Source organism: Vipera berus (genome assembly GCF_964194415.1).
Source record: "Vipera berus genome assembly, chromosome: 5".
NCBI classification, from domain to species: Eukaryota; Metazoa; Chordata; class Lepidosauria; order Squamata; family Viperidae; genus Vipera; species Vipera berus.
The window spans coordinates 74547647-74567503 of record NC_138207.1 but is presented as its reverse complement, the minus strand read 5'-3'; the positions used below and the strand labels follow the sequence as shown (position 1 = coordinate 74567503).

Genomic DNA, 19857 nt, shown 5'->3' with positions numbered 1-19857 from the left:
ACACAAATCACATTTTTCTTGTTCCTTTCCCTTTTTTAAAAAAAAAATTACAGCCGTAACTCTGAAAACCGCACGTAACGCTGCTTCCTTTCGCGCTCTGCGGAAAAACGAACGCTAGCCAACTCTGGAAAAGTAAGTTTATGGAAAAACTACATTTCCCAACATGCAAAGCATGTTAAAGGCGTAAGTCTTGTTTTCGTTTTGCTCCTGCGAGTCCCCACGTGGATGGAAGATGGCTGCGTTTGCGGACCTGAATATTCTCTACTTGCCGGAGAAAGAAGCATTGCAGAAATTGGTGGAGGCTGCAGCGCACCGTGAGTTTAGATCTATAAAGGCGAGGGCGGCTGGGGTAAGAGGAGACGGCTCCGCTATTTCCGAGTTTAATCGAAATCCGTTAGGTAGCCTAAACTAGAGATTGTGGTTTCCCTTTTGCCATTCAGTCTCACCACCGCCTGATTGTGCGAATGTTTTGTGTAGAGTAGGGAAGCCAAGAGGCAAGTTAGCTATGAAGCTCTTGCTTTCAATCCTATAACACGCTGAATAGAAATGACACAAGCATCCCTTTTGGAAGATTGAAACAAGACGAGTAAAGACTTGAAATAATGTACTGTATGATGTGAAATGCTTTTGATTATTACCCATTGCTACCTGTTTCCCCATTGTTACTGTTTTCACAGACTGAAGTGAAATGGTTGCATTTCTTCCTTAAAATAATAAATACTCAGGGTGTGCTCAGGGACCATAATCTCACATTTATTTATTTTAAAGATTATTACTACAAAAAGGGAAAATCACGGCTGTAAGATCTGGTGTAAGTTAGGATAGTCTCAGGCATGTCCATTGAATTTGTGAAGATTGGAATATATATAGTAAAAATTTAAGAAAATGCTAGATATAAATGCATCAGAATGATATAACCTAGATTTGTGTGTGTGTGTGTGTGTGTATAATATTTTGAAGATTGTGTTAAGAACTATTTTATGTATTTAATTATTTTCATCCTGCCTTTATTATTTTTTATTAATAACTCAAGGCAACTCACAAACTTAATATTTCTTCCTCCTCCTAGTTTTCTCATAACAACTCCCCTGGGAGACTGACTGATGCTTAAGGCAGAATTAGAACTCCAGATCTCCCGGGTTTAGCCTGGTGCTTTAACCCCTAGGCCAAACAGTCACACAGTTTTACTTTTAACTTTTTATTCTCATTTGTTGGAATTGATACCTGCATAAAATCAGAACAGAAATATTTGGGGTCGTAAAGAGTCAGGCATAATTTAACAACTGAACAACAGCAACACACCAAGCATATAATATTGTTCATGGCTCTTTTAGTTAATTACCGACTTGTTCTTGACACTCTGGAAAACAATAGTGAAATTTATCTTAAGCATATTTGGGTCTTCAGATGGAAATAATTTTGTTTACAGTTGTGTGTAATTCAGTCCAAAGTCTCAGTTTCTTTTGGTATCTGAGAATAAGCAAACGTAATATGTATATTCATAAATTGTGTATTGCAATTCAGAATAAGACAGAGGAAATCATCTGGTATATACATGGAAAGTAGCACAAGGATAGCTTCCAGCTGCATCAACTTAAATGCTTTTTTTTTTCTTTTTGAATATCCTGCTTCTCTTGATTAACTGTATTATGTTTTCTTTTTTAAGTTGGCTATTCAGCTGTAGCAATCAATTATGTTGTCAACTATGAAGAAAAGAAAAAAGTAAGTCTTCTATATGAAACATTTATTCTTTATGACCTTATGTGGTTGATGCCTCTGCAGGTTTATAAGAGTGAATTCCTTCTACGAGGGTAAAGAGTGCTAGAGCAGAGAGCACACACAACAACAACAACAAAAGTAGTGTAATTTCTGTGCATTAGATTATCAGTTTGCTTTACTTTATTTTACAAAAAAATTGCATCTTCTTTGAATGGTTAGAAAACTGACCAGGCAGACTTTGCTGCGTTTTTATTGATTTATTTCTATTTCATATTTCTTAACCACCCATCTCCCTCAGAGAAGATGGGTTAAGAAACTGGTATTTGTTTTACTGGACAAAAGATGGTGGGATATTTGTGTCTGGGCAATGATAAATCTTTGTGTGGCAATGAGTCTGGGGACAGTTGGAATTAGTCTCTGAACCAGGCATGAAAATCTGAGGAAAGAAACAGCCACTTGAATAATTCAATAAGGCGTTCTGAATACAAAGCCCCCATTTCAAAGGATTTGCATGGCCTTGCTTTGTATACAGCCTCTGTGCTAGTGTTTTTCAAACTTTGCCATTTTAAAATGTGTGGAATTTCTATGTGTGGAATTCTGGGAATTCAAGCTCACACATTTTAAAGTTGCCATGTTTGAAAAACAGGCTCTATATGAGGTTATCCTTAATAATCAACCATTCGAACATACAATGGACCTTCCCAGAGTTGCCTGTGACCTGTTGCCTAACCCTACATCAGCCATATGGATTGCATTTGGGGCGTTTGGCAACTGGCTTGGATTTATAGTAAACGCACTTTTTGGCTTTTTTTTTAACCTGGTTCCTGGTATTTACTTCTAATTTCTGGCAAAAAACACCCTTTGGGGAAAACGGATTCACTTAACAACTGCAGTGTTTGCTTAATGAATGTGACATTTGTTTAACGAATCCTACAAAAAAAGATCATAAAATCCACCACGGTCATGTGGTATTTGCCACGATTTATTCTGGACTCAATTATGGTTGTTAATTGAGGACAATCTGTACAGTCTCTTACATGCACATGTTGTGACAGAATTCACTGTTCTCAGCTAGAGAGGATGAAAGGTGAACTCCAGGACATTCAGAGGACATCAATTTGAAGAAGGGACAGCCAGTTAAGGACTGTCAGAGTATCTGCATCATCTCAGTCCTTAAATCATAAGGTTCCACATAATTTCAAACTGGGATGGCAGCTGGGCTGCATTTTAGGCTTTTAAGAAAAACAAAGTCATATGGTGAGCATGCTTGAATCATCAGCATTTTTTTTCAGTCTTGCTGGCTACAGTGAAAATGTAAGGAAACAGCTGTGTTTTGTAAGATTCCAGAATCATGAATGTTGGTTAGTTGATGCTTATTGTGGGTTGTTACTTTTGTAATATTTTCTTGGATAAGTCCAGTGCATTCATTCCAGGCCTTCACATAATTGTATAGAATTCAACTGTAAAAGAAAATATTTTCTTCTTGCTTATCTGTCCTATAGCTGAAGTCTAAACCGATAGTATACTCAACTATTCTGTGGTTTGCAGAATTCATTCATGCAGATCAGCCATTGGTTGACGATGAAAAGAAAGTGTAGACTATAGAAATAGCTTTTTGTGTCAGTTGGCTTTTTTGTTGTTTATTTCACAAAGCTCTTTTCAGTATAGCTTTGCTTATCTGTGTCGTTTGTATTTTTCCCCCCTGTTGGTAGATATATTTGTGATTCTTTTTCTTTATATCTGTGTCTAGGAAATTGTCAAGCCAATAACTCCCGCAGAACTGTTTCCATCCTTACCTCTTGTACAGGTATGGCTATATATTTAACACCTTTGTATTCTGAACTGTAGATGTCACCTGGTAGGCTTCATTGAGGCTGTGACATTATTTTGCTTCCTTGAAAGAAATTCCATTGAACTTTCATGCCCAAGAATTATGGTCTGGTCGCGCACAGCCAACAGGTGGAATGAGCTGAATGTGTTTAAAATGTGGAATGTCTTTTTTTAAAAAGTTGCTTAGAGTTGTGGTGATTGAAGTGGTACAGAAGTGTTTGGAATAAATAAATTGCTTTACTTAAAAATCCCTGAAAATCCAACCATCTGAGCAGATCCTAGGTTAGCTGGTTCCCTCTTACGTTGATCATGATTTATCACTTGTTGCTTGTATGTACACTGAGAACTTATGCACTGGAGACAAATTCCTTGTGTGTCCAATCACACTTGGCAATAAAGAATTCTTTCTATTCCTATCCCAGGGGTCGGCAACCTGAAAAAGGAAAAGAGCCACTGGGAACCGGTTCCATCACACATAAAAAAAGTGGGAGCCGCGTGCGTGCGTCCATGCACGTGCATGCGCAAAACATTTTTTTCTTGCGCATGCGCGGATGCACGCGGTCGCCATTTTTTTATGTGTGATGGAACCGGTTCCCGGTTGCGCGACGGCCCATTTGCAGAGCTACCGCCTTCGGAGGAAGGCGGCAGCTCTGCAAATGGGCCGCGGCAGCTTTCCCAACAAGCGGCGCCACTGCCCGTTCCGAGAGGTGCGCGCGCACCTCTCCGAACGAGCGGAGGTGCGCGCGCCTCTCGGAACGGGCAGCGGCGCCGCTTGTTGGGAAAGCTGCCGCGGCCCGTTTACAGAGCTGCCGCTTTCTGCAGCCTGCAAATGTGGCGTGGCAGCTTTCCCAAAGAGCGCCGCCGCTGCCCGTTCACGCGGAGGTGCGCGCGCACCTCCGCTCGTTCGGAGAGGTGCGCGCGCACCTCTCGGAATGGGCAGCGGCGCCGCTTGTTTGGAAAGCTGCCGCGGCCCCTTTGCAGAGCTGCCGCCTTTGGCAGCCTGCAAACGTGCCGCGGCAGCTTTCCCAAAGAGCGGCGCCGCTGCCCGTTCGCGCGGAGGTGCACGCGCACCTCTCCGCCCATTCGGAGAGGTGTGCGCGCACCTCTCCAAACGGGCAGTGCCACTCTCCATTTGGAGAGGTGCGCACGCACCACTGCCCGTTCGAAGAGGTGCGCGTGCACCGGGCGGCTGGGAGCCGCAGGAGACAGCTCAAAGAGCCGCATGCGGCTCCGGAGCCGCGGGTTGCCGACCCGTGTCCTGTCCTATCCTAACCTATCCTATTATTAATTTGTATGGAGGTTGTTTTCAAAAAATATATTTCAGTTCTACTTATAGTTGCATGTAGTCCAATCCACTTCACCATTTGATATAGCTTCATTCTGCAGCCTGCATAGTACAGCTGCATAAATTATTTGAAAGGGTTTTTTTTGCCTAGTGTGTGAGCAGAAGGGAAGCATCTTTCCTTGAACAATGAAAGCAACCATGATTTCCAAAAGGATAAGTGAGCCTTGTAATGGTGTGCGGGAATATCCCTGAGAGGCAGGAGAAAGAGCATTGAGCACCCAACTGACAAGTAAAAGAAATCTCAGCCCACAGAAGGATGGAGGGTGTGATAAATGTTTCAGAAGGGACCCTCCATATTTCACTGAAAGTAAGAGGAAGGGTGCAGAAACATACTTTCAGTCATTCAAGATTCTTTTAATGCAGGGGTTGGGAACTAGGACCCCTGGGAGCCACAGGAGAAGGCTGAAAGAGGTGCATGCGGCTCCAGAGCTGCAAGTTGCTGACCCCTGCCCTAGGTGAACGTCCATCCTACTGGTGGAAAGCAGCATAATACATTTTAGGCTGTTAGATCAGTTTCACATAGGTACTAGAGACAGTATTTAGGACATTTTAATTTGAATATAAATTTTATCGCTTTGCTTCTCTGCCAAAATGTCTGCCATCCTCAAGGGAATTACTCTTCTAGAACATTTATTATTACCATAATAATTACTAGGCCTGAAAACCTGGCTCTCTGCTGGTTGGTCTAGGGACCCAATAGGGAAATACCACACTGGAGGTGGTTATTGGACAAATTAGCTGACCCCACCTCCCTACATTGCTTCCTACTCCTTCTCTGCTCATCTTTTTAATTATTGTACCTTTATGGTTTATTTTTATTGTTTCGTTGCTTTGCTATCGTTATTTTTACATTTTGTTTTAATATTTTTTTCTGTTTTACCATTGTAAGCTGCTCAGAGTAGCCCTACGCGAGATGGGCAGTAAATGGATTAATTAAACAAACCAACAAACAGGCTGTAAATAAATAAATAAATAAATAGGAATGACCATTTAGAACCAGAAATATCTGTGGGTGGGGTTCAAGATGGGAGACAACTGTGTGATTAAACCATAACCCTTTTTACATGTGTGACATAAAATGGGGCGAAGCCACATTGTCAGCATTATCTTGTCCTGTTTGAGCTCTCCTGAAAACACTAATGAGCAGAGCAATTTTAAGGAATCTTAGCTTACACGCGCATATGCACACTTGATATATTTACTCAATAACAGGAGTGGAAAACAAATTGAAAAGTACAGTAGCAAATGATAATGTGGAAAATGAAACAAAATAAATCCTAAAGTAATTAAAATGTCAAATGCCACCACCCCTGTTAAAAATAACCTACTATAATTGAGTAATATTGATTTACTTGTTTATCAAGTTTATATAGCCTCCTCATCTCACAAATAACTTTGCCTGCAAGCTTAATGGTACCTTCCTAGCTGTGGCCTCGAAACTAATGGAGGTTATAAAGTAGGACAAGAAAGTTGTGGAAGGAAGAGAATCTTCATAGAATCGTGTTTGCTTTCAAGGTGGGCTGCCTGGTTAAGAATCTTAGAGGAGACAGGAGGTGCCATGGGTTTTCTGAATTAACAAAAGGGCACATCTCCGTTGTCTCTGTGTAGTTTTGTGCAGGCTCATATTGAGAATAAAGTATCCTTCTTCAATAATGAGTAGGCGTCTTGTTGCCTAGGTTTCTTTTCTCACAGGTTTTTCTTTACAGGGGAAATCCAAGCCAATTAAGATTTTATCAAGGCTGACGCTAGTGGTTTCTGATCCATCCCACTGCAACATTCTAGTAAGTTTGTAAAGCAGTTTGCAAGCAGCTTTGCTTCACAATCCTTTGTTAATGAAGGGGTGTGAGATATGTCTTGCTGCTTGGCAATAAGAGGGAATGACTGAAGGCTGTTTTCGCTTTCTCATACTGATGAGAAATAAGAGGGTAAAATTTAATTTTTTGTTGTTATTGTCATTTTCATTATTACTGTTATTGTTTAAGATTTAATCTTCAAATCAATTCACAATCAGGGACTGGTAAAAAAAAACTTAACAGTTCAAGTCCTAACCCAAGGACCTAAGAGCTGTTAAGGTAACATCTGAGTATATAGGCAGTTCCGAATGAGGTTTTGGTTTTTTTTCGCAGTCAGAATATTCAGGTCTGATAAGTTCAGAATGTCCACGTATCTAGGCAACCTTTGGGTTATTGCTCCAAGGGCTCCTATTAACTATTGGTACAACCATTGATTTCTTCCTTCACAATCGCTCAACTTCAATTTGCAGATTGAGGTATTTTGTTATTTTTTCTAGTTGTTTCTGTTCAATAGGTTCATCACCTGGTACTGCACTTCTATTATTATTGTTATTGTTATTATAATCATAGTTCTAGTGCTGCCTCAAATATGAAGGCTGGTTGAGTGACTTTGGCTCAGTATTGTCTCTCAGCCCAACCCACCGTCACAGGATTTTTGTTGTGAGGAAAAGAGGATGAGGAAAGAGTATTAGGTATGGTTGCTGCCTTGAGTTATTCATAAGAATAATAAAAAGAGGGATAAAAGTCAATAAAATAATGTAAAGAACCTCTAATAGAACTTTGGAAATATTTTTCCATTTTAAACTTGTTAATAACTTTATTTCTCAAAACATTGTTTAGAATAATTAGCTATACTGTATGAATCCTAAGCATTTCTTTATTATACAGTATTTTCTATGTGCTCACCTAAGATCTAGGAACCTGTAGGTTGGACACAAACATTTTCAGTTATTTTTAAAGTCACAAGTAAGACATTTTTTATTTTAATGTATCAAGTATGTTAGTAACATACTCTAAGAAATAATACTTTCGCAAGTATTTAAATAAAAATTATACTGTCATTTTGTGGTGATTTCTTTTGTCCACTTAGCAATTCCATATGTGCAGCTTCTAAGATGAACATAATATCTTCCTCATATAAATTAATTTTTGAGCAACTTGGTAATGAACAAGACTTGTTTCATGAATAATCTGTATAATATTTGCCATCATCAATTTATCTTTCATCCATATAATGAGTTTAAAAAAAACATAGTCCCTAATCTTGGGCTGCTTCATGGTGCTTCAGTAATTTTCTAAACTTTTTTTATCACAACTTTATTATTTTTTTATAAATAACTCAAGATAGTGAACCATTAGAGATGTTCTGGGTTTATTTTGAGTAATTGAAATTTTGAGTTTTACAAAGAGTCTTTGTTCCATTTGATTGATTTCACACTGCTAGCAACAGCTTTTGATATTGAATGGAACAGCTTATAAATGCAGTCTGTTGTTTGGCCACTGAACTGCTCAGTATTTGTGCAACATAAGCCACAAACATTCTTCCTTTTTAATCTGATAACAGGTTATATTTTGTTTTGGTTTTTGTTTTTCTATACCCAGAGAGCGACATCCACAAATATCAAATATTATGACATCTTTGCTGTATTCCCTAAGAATGCAAAACTCTTTCACGTAAGTAGAATTTCCCCTGCCGTGGGAACTGAGGTGTAAATGACAGGGCACAGGAAGAAAGAAAGAGAGAGAGAGAGAAAGAGAGGGGGGGAGAGAGAGAAAGAAAGAAAGAAAGAAAAAAGAAAGGAAAGAAAGAAAGAAAGAAAGAAAGAAAGAAAGAAAGAAAGAAAGAAAGAAAGAAAGAAAGAAAGAAAGAAAGAAAGAAAGAAAGCCAGCCTTGGGTTACGACCCTAATTGTGGCTGGAGTTTCCACTACTAAGCAAAATGGTTGTTAAGCAAAACCTCACATGGCTGCTTCTGGAGGTGACTCTAGCACTGACAGGGCCTATCGGGCCCAACTCTTCTTGCAGGGCCTAGCAAAGGGCTAGCAGCTTCCACCATGAATTGCATAGCTTACGTTGGGCTTCCAGGAAGCCCTCGTCCTTCCACTTCCTCCAGCTTTGCCGCCACCCCAAATAGCACCCCTCATACAGTCACCACCTTTATCCAGGGAGCTGCTGTCTCCATCCAGTTGCGCGCTCTGTGGTCTGTAAGTCTTGCGCTGGCATCAGAAAATGGGGCTCCTCTGCTTATACCGCCACCCTGCCTTCACCCACTCTGTCCTGCTGCTGCTTCTCTGACCGGCCATGATAAGGCTTTGCTACCTTGCTGTGCTTGCTTTGTACGTTCTAGGGCTGCACCCTCACCTATTGCCTGGATCCCAGTGCTGCAGTAGGAGGAAGAAGACAGCAAAGGTCATCTGGGGGTGGTGGAGTGCAGGGTGTCCAAAAGGCAGAGATGGGGAGAAAGTAGGTGGTAGTTTGCCCGAGGCAGGAGAACATGATTGGGCTGCGGTGACCAGTCATTAATGCAGGGCTGGTCACCAACTGCCCAAAGTTTGATCACCTGACTGTCACCGGACGCTGCAATGGCCAGAACTTCAAAAACCAGTCATAACTTACCATTTGTTCACCTCTGTACAAATGGCTGTAACCTGAGGATTACCTGTATCTATAGATATTTCTTCAGTTGGAAAAACCAGCATCTGATGGGTTTGGGGTTTGGATTTGGTTTTAACATTGTTTTAATTATTGTATTATATTGGGCATAATTATTTAATCTTTTTAACTTTTGTATGTATATTTTGATATTTATTGCCCTGTACACCGCCCTGAGTCCTTCGGGAGAAGGGCGGTATAAAAATTTAATAAATAATAATAATAATCCATGGGGACCTTGTTTGCAAGTCACCTATTGGGTTCCAAGGCCTTGTCCTTAGAGTGGTATGAAGTTCTCTAGAATGCTGCCAAATTATTCCTTGAAGGAAATGTTTGGATTTCTAGATAGCATAGGCAATTCTTTCGGCACTAATGGCTGTGTGTAGCAAGTGGAACAAAATTTACATATTTTTTTCATTGCACTTCCATTGAAAATTCTTAGCAATTTGCATGGCAGTTAAATATCGTTAATACAACTGCTCTCCAGTCATATTGTTAATTATTTCTAGATCCCTGGGCACTGCAGGTAGGGTACTGGTGGTGGCGCATATAAATTTTTCAAGATGGCTGACCAACCGCCTCTTTTACATTTGCATGAAGCTTACATTTAAAAAAAAAAATCCTTCCCCAGAGTTCCTAATTATACAAATTGTATCATGTCTAGCTAGGGGTTGTTAAATCTTTTAAAAACATGCACAAACTCTCTCTCTCTCTCTCTCTCTCTCTCTCTCTCTCTCTCTCTCTCTCACACACACACACACACACACACCAGCACACACACACACACACACACCCCAGCTGCCTTCTGGGAGGGTTATCACAAATCAGCCAGGAAGTTGGGGCTTTTGCATAGGATCTAGAACTGACATTCCACTGTTCAGCAGATGGCGCTCTTGCTTTGGTTATGGAGACTGAAAATGGTCATTTAACTATCCTAATAGTACTAAATGATCTTTTCCTTTCTTTATGCTAAACCCATTGTTTATATTTCTGCAGGATATGGAAAAAATCAGGGCCTTTGTCCAAAGAAAAAAAGCTTTCGTAGCATATCTGACCTTGGTGAACATTGGGTTACAGTTTTGATTTTAGTGGGAGCTTTTTACTATTTCTAAGAACGCTTTCTGAAGATTGGCTCTGTTTGCTTACTTTTTCTGTGCTGTGATTTTTAAAATTACCTCTTTTTGAAGAACGATGCTGATAAAATGTCAGAGAATGGCAAAATGTATGTGGCAATCTGCTTATAAATGGAACCAAGAAAGATTTTTCAATTGTACCTAACGACAGCAGCCACTGAAAATATATTTTCCATAAATTAGATTGCTGGAAAGGATTTTCGTATCAGGTGACTTGTGAACTAGGTCCTACCACTGGGCTAATTTATGGGCTAATCCTGTGGGCAGAAGTACAATGATCTACCGTTTTTTTAGTGGATTGAACCTTGCCTGCACAGGAATGTAGAGGTGGAAGTATCACAAAAGTCAAAGACGAGCTGAATCAGGTTGGGTGTGGCTGGCAAGCTGATGGAAGTTGGATGGTTTACAGCAGGGGTCTTCAAACTTGGCCCTTTTATGACTTGTGGACTTCAACTCCCAGAATTCCTCAGCCAGGCACACTGGCTGAGGAATTCTGGGAGTTGAAGTCCACAAGTCATAAAAGGGCCAAGTTTGAAGACCCCTGGATTACAGCCTGTTTTGCAGTAGAAGATTTGAGACTCCAACTTTGTGGAATAATAACTTGCTCTTTGAATATAATCCTGCTAAATATTGCACTGATCCTATTGGAAACGCAGTTATCATTTCTGCATGGAACAATTTCTTCTGAAGTGATATTGTCTGACCATATGCTTTCGTAATGATAATTTAGGTGGCATGCACAACCTTAGATGTAGACTTGGTGTGTGTTGATGTGACAGAAAAGCTGCCCTTCTTCATCAAGAGACCATCTGTCAATGTGGTAAGGGGGTTCTTTAATAAGTGTCTTGACATTTCTCTCTGCTGGTTATGAAGTGAATGGAAACTTAACACATGACACGCTGCTTTCACATGTAACAGTAAACCTTGTTGCGATTTAATCAGATTCAACATGTTAAATTCAGCACTACGCCTTGGAACGAATTGCATGGTATTTTCAACAGCTAATTTCATTTAGTAGCCAGGACTTCTTGTAGCTTACAAATTCTGGCTTGGTTTTTTTTTTTGTGTGTGTGTGACTTGTTTGTTTTTTTTATTAAAGAGTTTTACAAAAACAAGATTTTACAATATATCCCCAAATCCCCCCCACCCCAAACCCGCCCACTTCCCCCCCCACTTCCCAGAGCTAAATACAGGATTATAGTTATAATAATCATATTCTAAATAAAAAATTATACATAATATACAATTAACCAAATTCATAATGTGCTTTAACTCCCCTTTAACATAAATACATACAAAGTACCAACAATCAATAACACTATCCCTTTAAAATCTACTCATAAGCTAAATTGAACTTTTTAGTCCCATATTTATTCTGAATATAATCTATCCGTCTCCTCCAAACTGAAATACCGTATATACTTGAGTATAAGCCGAATTTTTCAGCCCACTTTTTGGGCTGAAAAAATCCACTTCGGCTTATACTCCAGTGAACAAAAAAAAAGAACTTACCGAGGACTTGCGCGCGGCTGAGCTACTTTGCCTGACGCTGCTGGGGTCGCCCGGGCGCCTCTGCTCGCCCTCAGCAGCACCTGGCCCGGAATCACATGCGAAACAAGCCCGGCAGAGGAGCCGGAGCGGCGAGCAGAGGCGCCCGGCCCAGATCCTGCAAGGCCCGGCCGAGATGCGCCCCCAGCAGCGGAGCTGCTCCGGCTCCTCTGCCGGGCTTGTTTTGCATGTGAGCTACTTTGCCTGACGCTGCTAGGGTCGCGTCTCGGCCGGGGCCTTGCAGGATCCGGCCCGGGCGCCTCTGCTCACCCTCAGCAGCACCTGGCCCGGAATCACATGCGAAACAAGCCCGGCAGAGGAGCCGGAGCGGCGAGCAAAGACGCCCGCCCGGATCCTGCAAGGCCCCGGCCGAGACGCACCCCCAGCAACGGAGCCGCTCCGGCTCCTCTGCCGGGCTTGTTTTGCATGTGAGCTACTTTGCCTGACGCTGAGAAGACCCGCTTGGGCACTCGGGTTGGTGTCAGTCTCTGCAGGCCCTTCTCGTTTCCAGGAACGTCAAGCGCACTTGGCTCCCCACCCCCACGGCAGGGCAGGGCAGGGCAGAGACTTGCTCGCCCTTCTGACGGCCCTGAAGAGAAACGAAGGGCTTGCAAACTCCCCGCGAGAAGCTGGGCGAAGTGCGCGGCTGGGCGAGTGTGTGCCTGCGCACGTATTTACGAAAGAAACGCTCTGAGAGTTCTTCTTTCTCCGCCCCCTTGGGGGGAACTCTAGCGACTGCTGTAGCCGCGCTTCTCTTCTCGTCTCCGAAAATAGGGATTTCTACTCTCTCTCTCTCTCTCTCCCCTCCCCACCCCGCATTCTCCTGCCTCTTCGATTGCGACAATAAAAGGGCGAAGGGTGCGCTGGTTTCTTCCTCCTTCCTCCCCCCCTCCCCTCCCCTCCCCGATTGTCAGGTGTGGCTTCGACTTTAGTTTTTGCCTACAGTGCTAGGGAGTTGCCAGTGGTGGGATCGTTTTCGGAGTTGCGTGCTTGGCCCAGAGGTGCAAACAAAATGTTTGGAAAAAGGGGGGTGAGGTGGGGTGGGGTGGAGGAAGCAGTTTGCGAAGCAGCCGAAATGGGGGTATATAGAGGATGGGAGGTTCCCACCGAGAGAGCCAGCAGAGTTGTTGTCGAAGCGCGTCACACGCCTTTCCAACCACCAGAGAAGGGAGGAATAAGAAAGAAACACACACACACACACCAGGAAATCGAGAGCGCCGCCTTAAGTTAAAGGTGGCGGACGGGCCCGAGAAAAATGGCTGCAAAACTCCAATCTTTTAAAGCGTGCGGTGTTGTTGTGTGTTTTTTTCCTCCCCCCGAAAGTGAACGGCAGCTTTCCGTACTAGTGTATTTGTACTGCCGCGAGTGACAACTGACAAAGCTTGCCGGTGTGATCTTGATTTTGGAACTGATGAAGTCTGTTAACTAATTGATTGGCACTCCGGTTGCTCATCGCCGTGAAACTAGACCTTGTTTTTGGGTGTTTTTTTTTTGTACTTTGGGCTGATCAAATGGAATAAATGGAATAAATAAAAACACTGGCATGTCAAGACACCAGCACAAAGACCAAGGTACAAGCAGCTCTCCTTCAGTCATTATTGAAACATTTGATCAGCCCAACTTCTTCTTATTATTATTAAATCTGTTTTTTAACCAAGCGTGACTTCACTGAGCTGAATAGTGCAGGGTTGCCTGCGTGTTTGCTTGTTCCGGGTAGAAAAAACGCTGTCGACCCCGGCATCTTTTGCGGGGAGGGGTGAGGTGGGGTGGGGTGGGGTGGAGGAAGCAGTTTGCGAAGCAGCCGAAATGGGGGTATATAGAGGATGGGAGGTTCCCACCGAGAGAGCCAGCAGAGTTGTTGTCGAAGCGCGTCACACGCCTTTCCAACCACCAGAGAAGGGAGGAATAAGAAAGAAACACACACACACACACACACACCAGGAAATCGAGGAAGCTTGCGTAAGATCTGAAGGAGACACGATCGTGGGAAAGGCACCGAGCGTGCCGTGGAAAAAAAAGAAAGGGTGGACTTGGGCTCGGCTGGTTTCGCAACGGGAAATGGGAAATCCCCGCAAAAGATGCCGGGGTCGACAGCGTTTTTTCTACCCGGAACAAGCAAACACGCAGGCAACCCTGCACTATTCAGCTCAGTGAAGTCACGCTTGGTTAAAAAACAGATTTAATAATAATAATAAGAAGAAGAAGTTGGGCTGATCAAATGTTTCAATAATGACTGAAGGAGAGCTGCTTGTACCTTGGTCTTTGTGCTGGTGTCTTGACATGCCAGTGTTTTTATTTATTCCATTTATTCCATTTGATCAGCCCAAAGTACAAAAAAAAACACCAAAAACAAGGTCTAGTTTCACGGCGATGAGCGACCGGAGTGCCAATCAATTAGTTAACAGACTTCATCAGTTCCAAAATCAAGATCACACCGGCAAGCTTTGTCAGTTGTCACTCGCGGCAGTACAAATACACTAGTACGGAAAGCTGCCGTTCACTTTCGGGGGGAGGAAAAAAACAACAACACCGCACGCTTTAAAAGATTGGAGTTTTGCAGCCTTTTTTCTCGGGCCCGTCCGCCACCTTTAACTTAAGGCGGCGCTCTCGATTTCCTGGTGTGTGTGTGTGTGTGTGTGTGTTTCTTTCTTATTCCTCCCTCCTCTGGTGGTTGGAAAGGCGTGTGATGCGCTTCGACAACAACTGCTGGCTCTCTCGGTGGGAACCTCCCATCCTCTATATACCCCCATTTCGGCTGCTTCGCAAACTGCTTCCTCCACCCCACCCCACCTCACCCCCCTTTTTCCAAACATTTTGTTTGCACCTCTGGGCCAAGCACGCAACTCCGAAAACGATCCCACCACTGGCAACTCCCTAGCACCGTAGGCAAAAACTAAAGTCGAAGCCACACCTGACGGGGAGGGGAGGGGAGGGGAGGGGGGGAGGAAGGAGGAAGAAACCAGCGCACCCTTCGCCCTTTTATTGTCGCAATCGAAGAGGCAGGAGAATGCGGGGTGGGGAGGGGAGAGAGAGAGAGAGAGAGAGAGTAGAAATCCCTATTTTCGGAGCCGAGAAGAGAAGCGCGGCTACAGCAGTCGCTAGAGTTCCCCCCAAGGGGGCGGAGAAAGACACACTCGCCCAGCCGCGCACTTCGCCCAGCTTCTCGTCAGAAGGGCGAGCAAGTCTCTGCCCTGCCCTGTCCTGCCGTGGGGGTGGGGAGCCAAGCGCGCTTGACGTTCCTGGAAACGAGAAGGGCCTGCGGAGACTGACACCAACCCGAGTGCCCAAGCGGGTCTTCTCAGCGTCAGGCAAAGTAGCTCACATGCAAAACAAGCCCGGCAGAGGAGCCGGAGCAGCTCCGCTGCTGGGGGCACGTCTCGGCCGGGCCTTGCAGGATCTGGGCCGGGCGCCTCTGCTCGCCGCTCCGGCTCCTCTGCCGGGCTTGTTTTGCGTGCGAGCTACTTTGCCGGCCGCTGCTGAGGGAAGATCTCTGGAGAGGAGCATAAGGTGAGCTGCTGCATTTCCCAGCCTCGGCTTATACTCGAGTCACTAACTTTTTCCAATTTTGGGGGGTGAAATTGGGGGTCTCGGCTTATATTCGAGTCGGCTTATACTCAAGTATATACGGTATATCTTTCCTGTGAATGATCTTTCAAGTAAGCAGAAATCTTAGACATTTCTGCAAGATTCGAAACTTTAAGCACCCATTCTTCTATAGTAGGCAAACTATCCTTCTTCCAATATTGTCCCACCAGTAACCATGCTGCTGTTATCATATTCAACATCAAATTGGTTTCTTTAACATCACAATCTACAACAATACCCAATAAAAACAATTGCGGAGAAAACTTTATCTTTCTCTTAAAAATCTTTTGAATGTTCCACCAAATTTTAATCCAAAAAGCTTTTATATTTCTACAAGTCCACCACATATGAAAATAGGTGGCTTCTGAACTACCACATCTCCAACATTTAGACTGTAAGTTAGGATACATGTTAGACAACTTCTTGGGATCCAGATGCCATCTATAAAACATTTTATAAAAATTTTCTCTTAAGTTTTGAGCCTGAGTAAATTTAACATTTCTGACCCAAATTATCTCCCAAGTGTCCAACGAAATTGGTTCCTGAATATTTTGTGCCCACTTTATCATACAATCTTTAACTAATTCCGTTTCCGAATCCAATTCAATTAAAGCATTATATATCCTCTTTATATGTGCACAATTTAAGTCTCTAATTTGTTTTACTACATTTTGATCTATAATTGTGATGCCAACCTTTTGATCTAACTTCCACCTAGCTTTCAATTGGGTATATTGAAACCAAGAGTAACTTATGTTTTCTTGTCTTAACTCATCTAATGATTTAAGTTGCCAATCATTCCCTTCCAATCTAAGTAATTCCTTATAAGAAACCATATCCAAACTCACTCCCATAGATACGCCCTCTATCGCGTGTCCAGGAATTCCCCAAATCGGTATTTTATAATTTAACTTATAATAATACTTTTTCCAGACACGCAATAAAGCACTTCTAAGAATATGGGATTTAAAAGCCCTGTCCACCTTCTTATCATAAAGCAAATATGCATGCCATCCATATACCAAATCCCAACCCTCAAGATGAAGTATTCTCTTATTAGTTAACATTTTAACAACTGCAATTCTTCCCAATAAGGATAATTGTAATTTTTTCCAATTATTTAAGTCCCTTTGTATCTTCAACCATAATGTTTCATAATTATTCTTATACAATTTTACATTTGAAGCTGCAATATATACTCCTAAATATTTAACCTTTTTCACTATTTCAAAACCTGTTAATTTAGATAACATATCCCTTTCACTCATAGATAAATTCTTAGATAATATCTTAGTCTTATTACTATTCACCTTGAACCCAGAAACCTTACCATACTGAGTTATAATTTCCATCAAATCTATAACCAACTGTAACGGTTGAGATACTGTCACAACCAAGTCATCAGCAAAAGCTCTCAATCTATAATCATTCTGTTTTATTTTAATTCCCTTTATCATAGAGGACTCTCGAATTTTAATTAATAAAATCTCTAATGTTAAAACAAACAATAATTGTGATAGGGGGCATCCCTGTCTTGTACCTTTTTCAATTTTAAAGGTCTCTGTTAGCCCCCCATTAACTATAATTTGTGCAGTTTGTTGTTGGTATTGTTGTGACTCAGGGCCAGCCTGTGGGTCCGACAGCCGGCTCCGATGTATCGGATGACTCAGATGAGGGGGAGGAGGGAAACGAACCGGCTGATGATGGTTTGGAGGCTTTGCAGAGCCCTCAGCCGGGGACCTCTTCTCAGCTGCGTGAGCCCGAGAGTGCGGAGGAAGATGACCCACAGCTGGCCCTGTTCAAGGACGCCCGACGCAGGAGGCAGTCGAGCAGGAACAAACAAAGAAAGACTGTGGGACTCCTCGGGAGGAGGCACAGGGAGACCACGCCCTGAGCTCTCTATAAAAGGAGTGTTTGGGGAGGGGCTGGTTGCTGAAAGCAACTTTTCCGCTTGAGAAGACAAGCTCTAGTGTTTTTGTTAACTGCGTAATAAATCTTGGCAGATGCCTTTTAGCCTTGGACGCTCTCCAGTCTCTTCTTTCTGAATAGGGGTTTGCCTTATTACAAGGCCAGAAGAGGGCTGGTTCAGAACAGTTTGCTTTCAGCCACCCACCCCTTATTACTACGATGGAGCAGCTTCTTGCCGAGAATGCCCAGCTCACCCAGCAACTCACTTTGCTGGCAGCTCAGGTGGCTCAACTGCAAGCTCAGGTACATGCTGCACCCCCACCCAGGAGGAAATGTCAGATAGCTATGCCGGATAAATTTGCTGGTAATCCAGAACTGTTTCCTGCCTTCCTGGGACAATGCCAGCTTTTTATCAGTGTGAGAGCAGCTGATTTCCCCACTGACCGAGATAAGGTGGGATTCGTGTTGAGCCTTCTGTCGGGAGATGCAGCTCGTTGGGGCACGCCTCTGTTGGCACAGCCTAGCCCTTTGTTGGATAACTTTGGGGGGTTTTGTGACCATATGCGCCTCATGTACGAGGACCCGATTAAGGCGCAGACTGCCACCCGACGCCTGAAAGCTTTGAGGCAGGGTCAGCGCCCTCTACAGGCCTATATCAGCGATTTCCGGCTGCTTAGCCAGGATTCCGCCTGGAATGAGGCTGCGCTCGTGGATGCCTTTCAGGATGGCTTGTCAGAGGAGATGTTGGATGAGCTGGCCCGCGTGGACATTCCCTCAGATCTGAATGGGCTGATCCATCTTTGTCTGCGGATCGATGCCCGGCTGCAGCAGCGAATGAGTCGCCGTGCCACCCCACAGACCCCTGCCGCCCCTGTTGTGCGTGAGCCTCCAGTCCAGAGGGAGGAGCCAATGGAGCTGGGTGCCGCCAGGTCCCGTCTATCGGTGACGGAAATGGACAGACGATCGGAGGGGTTGTGTTTTTACTGTGGGGACCCTGGACATTTGGCTGCTTCTTGTCCAAAGAAGCGTCAGCGGGCATCAGTGACCAAGCCGGCCCCGAGAAAGTCCCCTGCTTTGCTGTCGGGAAACGGCCCGAGCCCGATCTAGACAGTGTGATAGATCGGACGACCCACCACGACCACGCCGAGCGACGCCATTCCGATGGTGCCTGTGAACCTCCACGGCATTTGATTTTGGAGGCACGACTGATCCTTCCTGGCAAGCCAGAGGGGATTCCGGTCCATGCCTTAATTGACTCTGGGGCTACCACTAACTTTATGGACTCGGCCTTCGTGGCCAAATGGGCTGTTCCTCAGTGTCCGGTGGATCCGCCCATGCTAGTGGAGACTATTGATGGTCGAGTGCTCCTGTCCGGGCCTATTACGGCCGCCACGCAACCAGTGAGTATGGCTATCAGTTCCCATGTGGAGGCCATTCAGTTCTACATCACTTCGGATCTGCACTTCCCCGTGGTCCTGGGACTGGCGTGGCTCCGGGCGCATGATCCACAGATCTATTGATCTCAGAACTTAGTCACCTTCCCAAGTTTGCAGTGCGTGGACCACACCCGCCATATCTGTGCCGGCCAGGTGGAGGGCTCCTCAGGAGTTTCTTTGCCTCCCGAACTGTCCGACTTTGCTGATGTGTTCAGCGAGTCAGAGGCGGACCAATTACCCCCGCACAGGCCCTACGACTGCTCCATTGATCTAGTCCCTGATGCGCCTCTCCCAGTGGGGCGTTTGTATTCCATGTCGGAGCCCGAGTTGGCTGCATTGCGGGACTTCTTGACAAAGAATTTGGCTCGTGGTTTCATCCGGCCCTCGTCCTCGCCAGTGTCTGCGCCCGTGCTCTTCGTCAAAAAGAAGTCGGGCGAGTTACGGCTCTGCTGTGACTACCGGAAACTCAACGCCATCACGGTGCGTAACCGCTACCCGCTGCCCCTCATCCCCGAGCTCTTGGACCGACTCCGGGAGGCTAAGATCTTCACGAAACTGGACCTGCGTGGAGCTTACAACCTCGTCAGGGTTCGGCCGGGTGATGAGTGGAAGACGGCGTTTGGTACTCGCTATGGACATTTCGAGTACACGGTGATGCCGTTTGGCCTGACCAACGCCCCCGCTGTGTTTCAGCATTTTATGAACGACATCTTTCGGGATCTGTTGGACCAGTTTGTCGTGATTTACCTGGACGACATCCTGATTTACTCCCCGTCGCGTGAAGCGCATCATCAGCATCTCCGTCAGGTCCTGCAGCGCCTCCGGAAACATCGGCTGTTTGCCAAGTTGGAGAAGTGCCAGTTTTACCAGGTGACCATCGATTTCTTGGGTCACCGCATTTCTCCTGAG

The 19857-nt window shown here is 44.3% G+C and overlaps 1 protein-coding gene across 2 annotated transcripts in view; it reads left to right on the top strand.

Moving 5' to 3' along the window:
• Window positions 1-212: 212 nt before the first annotated feature.
• RPP30 (ribonuclease P/MRP subunit p30) overlaps window positions 213-19857 on the top strand; it is a gene marked incomplete at its 3' end in the record, with an annotated part of 34308 nt that continues 14663 nt past the window's right edge. For both annotated transcript variants that reach the window (XM_081329398.1, XM_081329399.1), the window contains exons 1-6: window positions 213-314; window positions 1667-1722; window positions 3470-3526; window positions 6601-6675; window positions 8290-8361; window positions 11202-11291. In XM_081329398.1, coding sequence (XP_081185524.1) covers window positions 233-314; window positions 1667-1722; window positions 3470-3526; window positions 6601-6675; window positions 8290-8361; window positions 11202-11291 — 432 coding nt within the window. In that variant the 5' untranslated portion in view covers window positions 213-232. The remainder of the gene's footprint in view (window positions 315-1666; window positions 1723-3469; window positions 3527-6600; window positions 6676-8289; window positions 8362-11201; window positions 11292-19857) is intronic.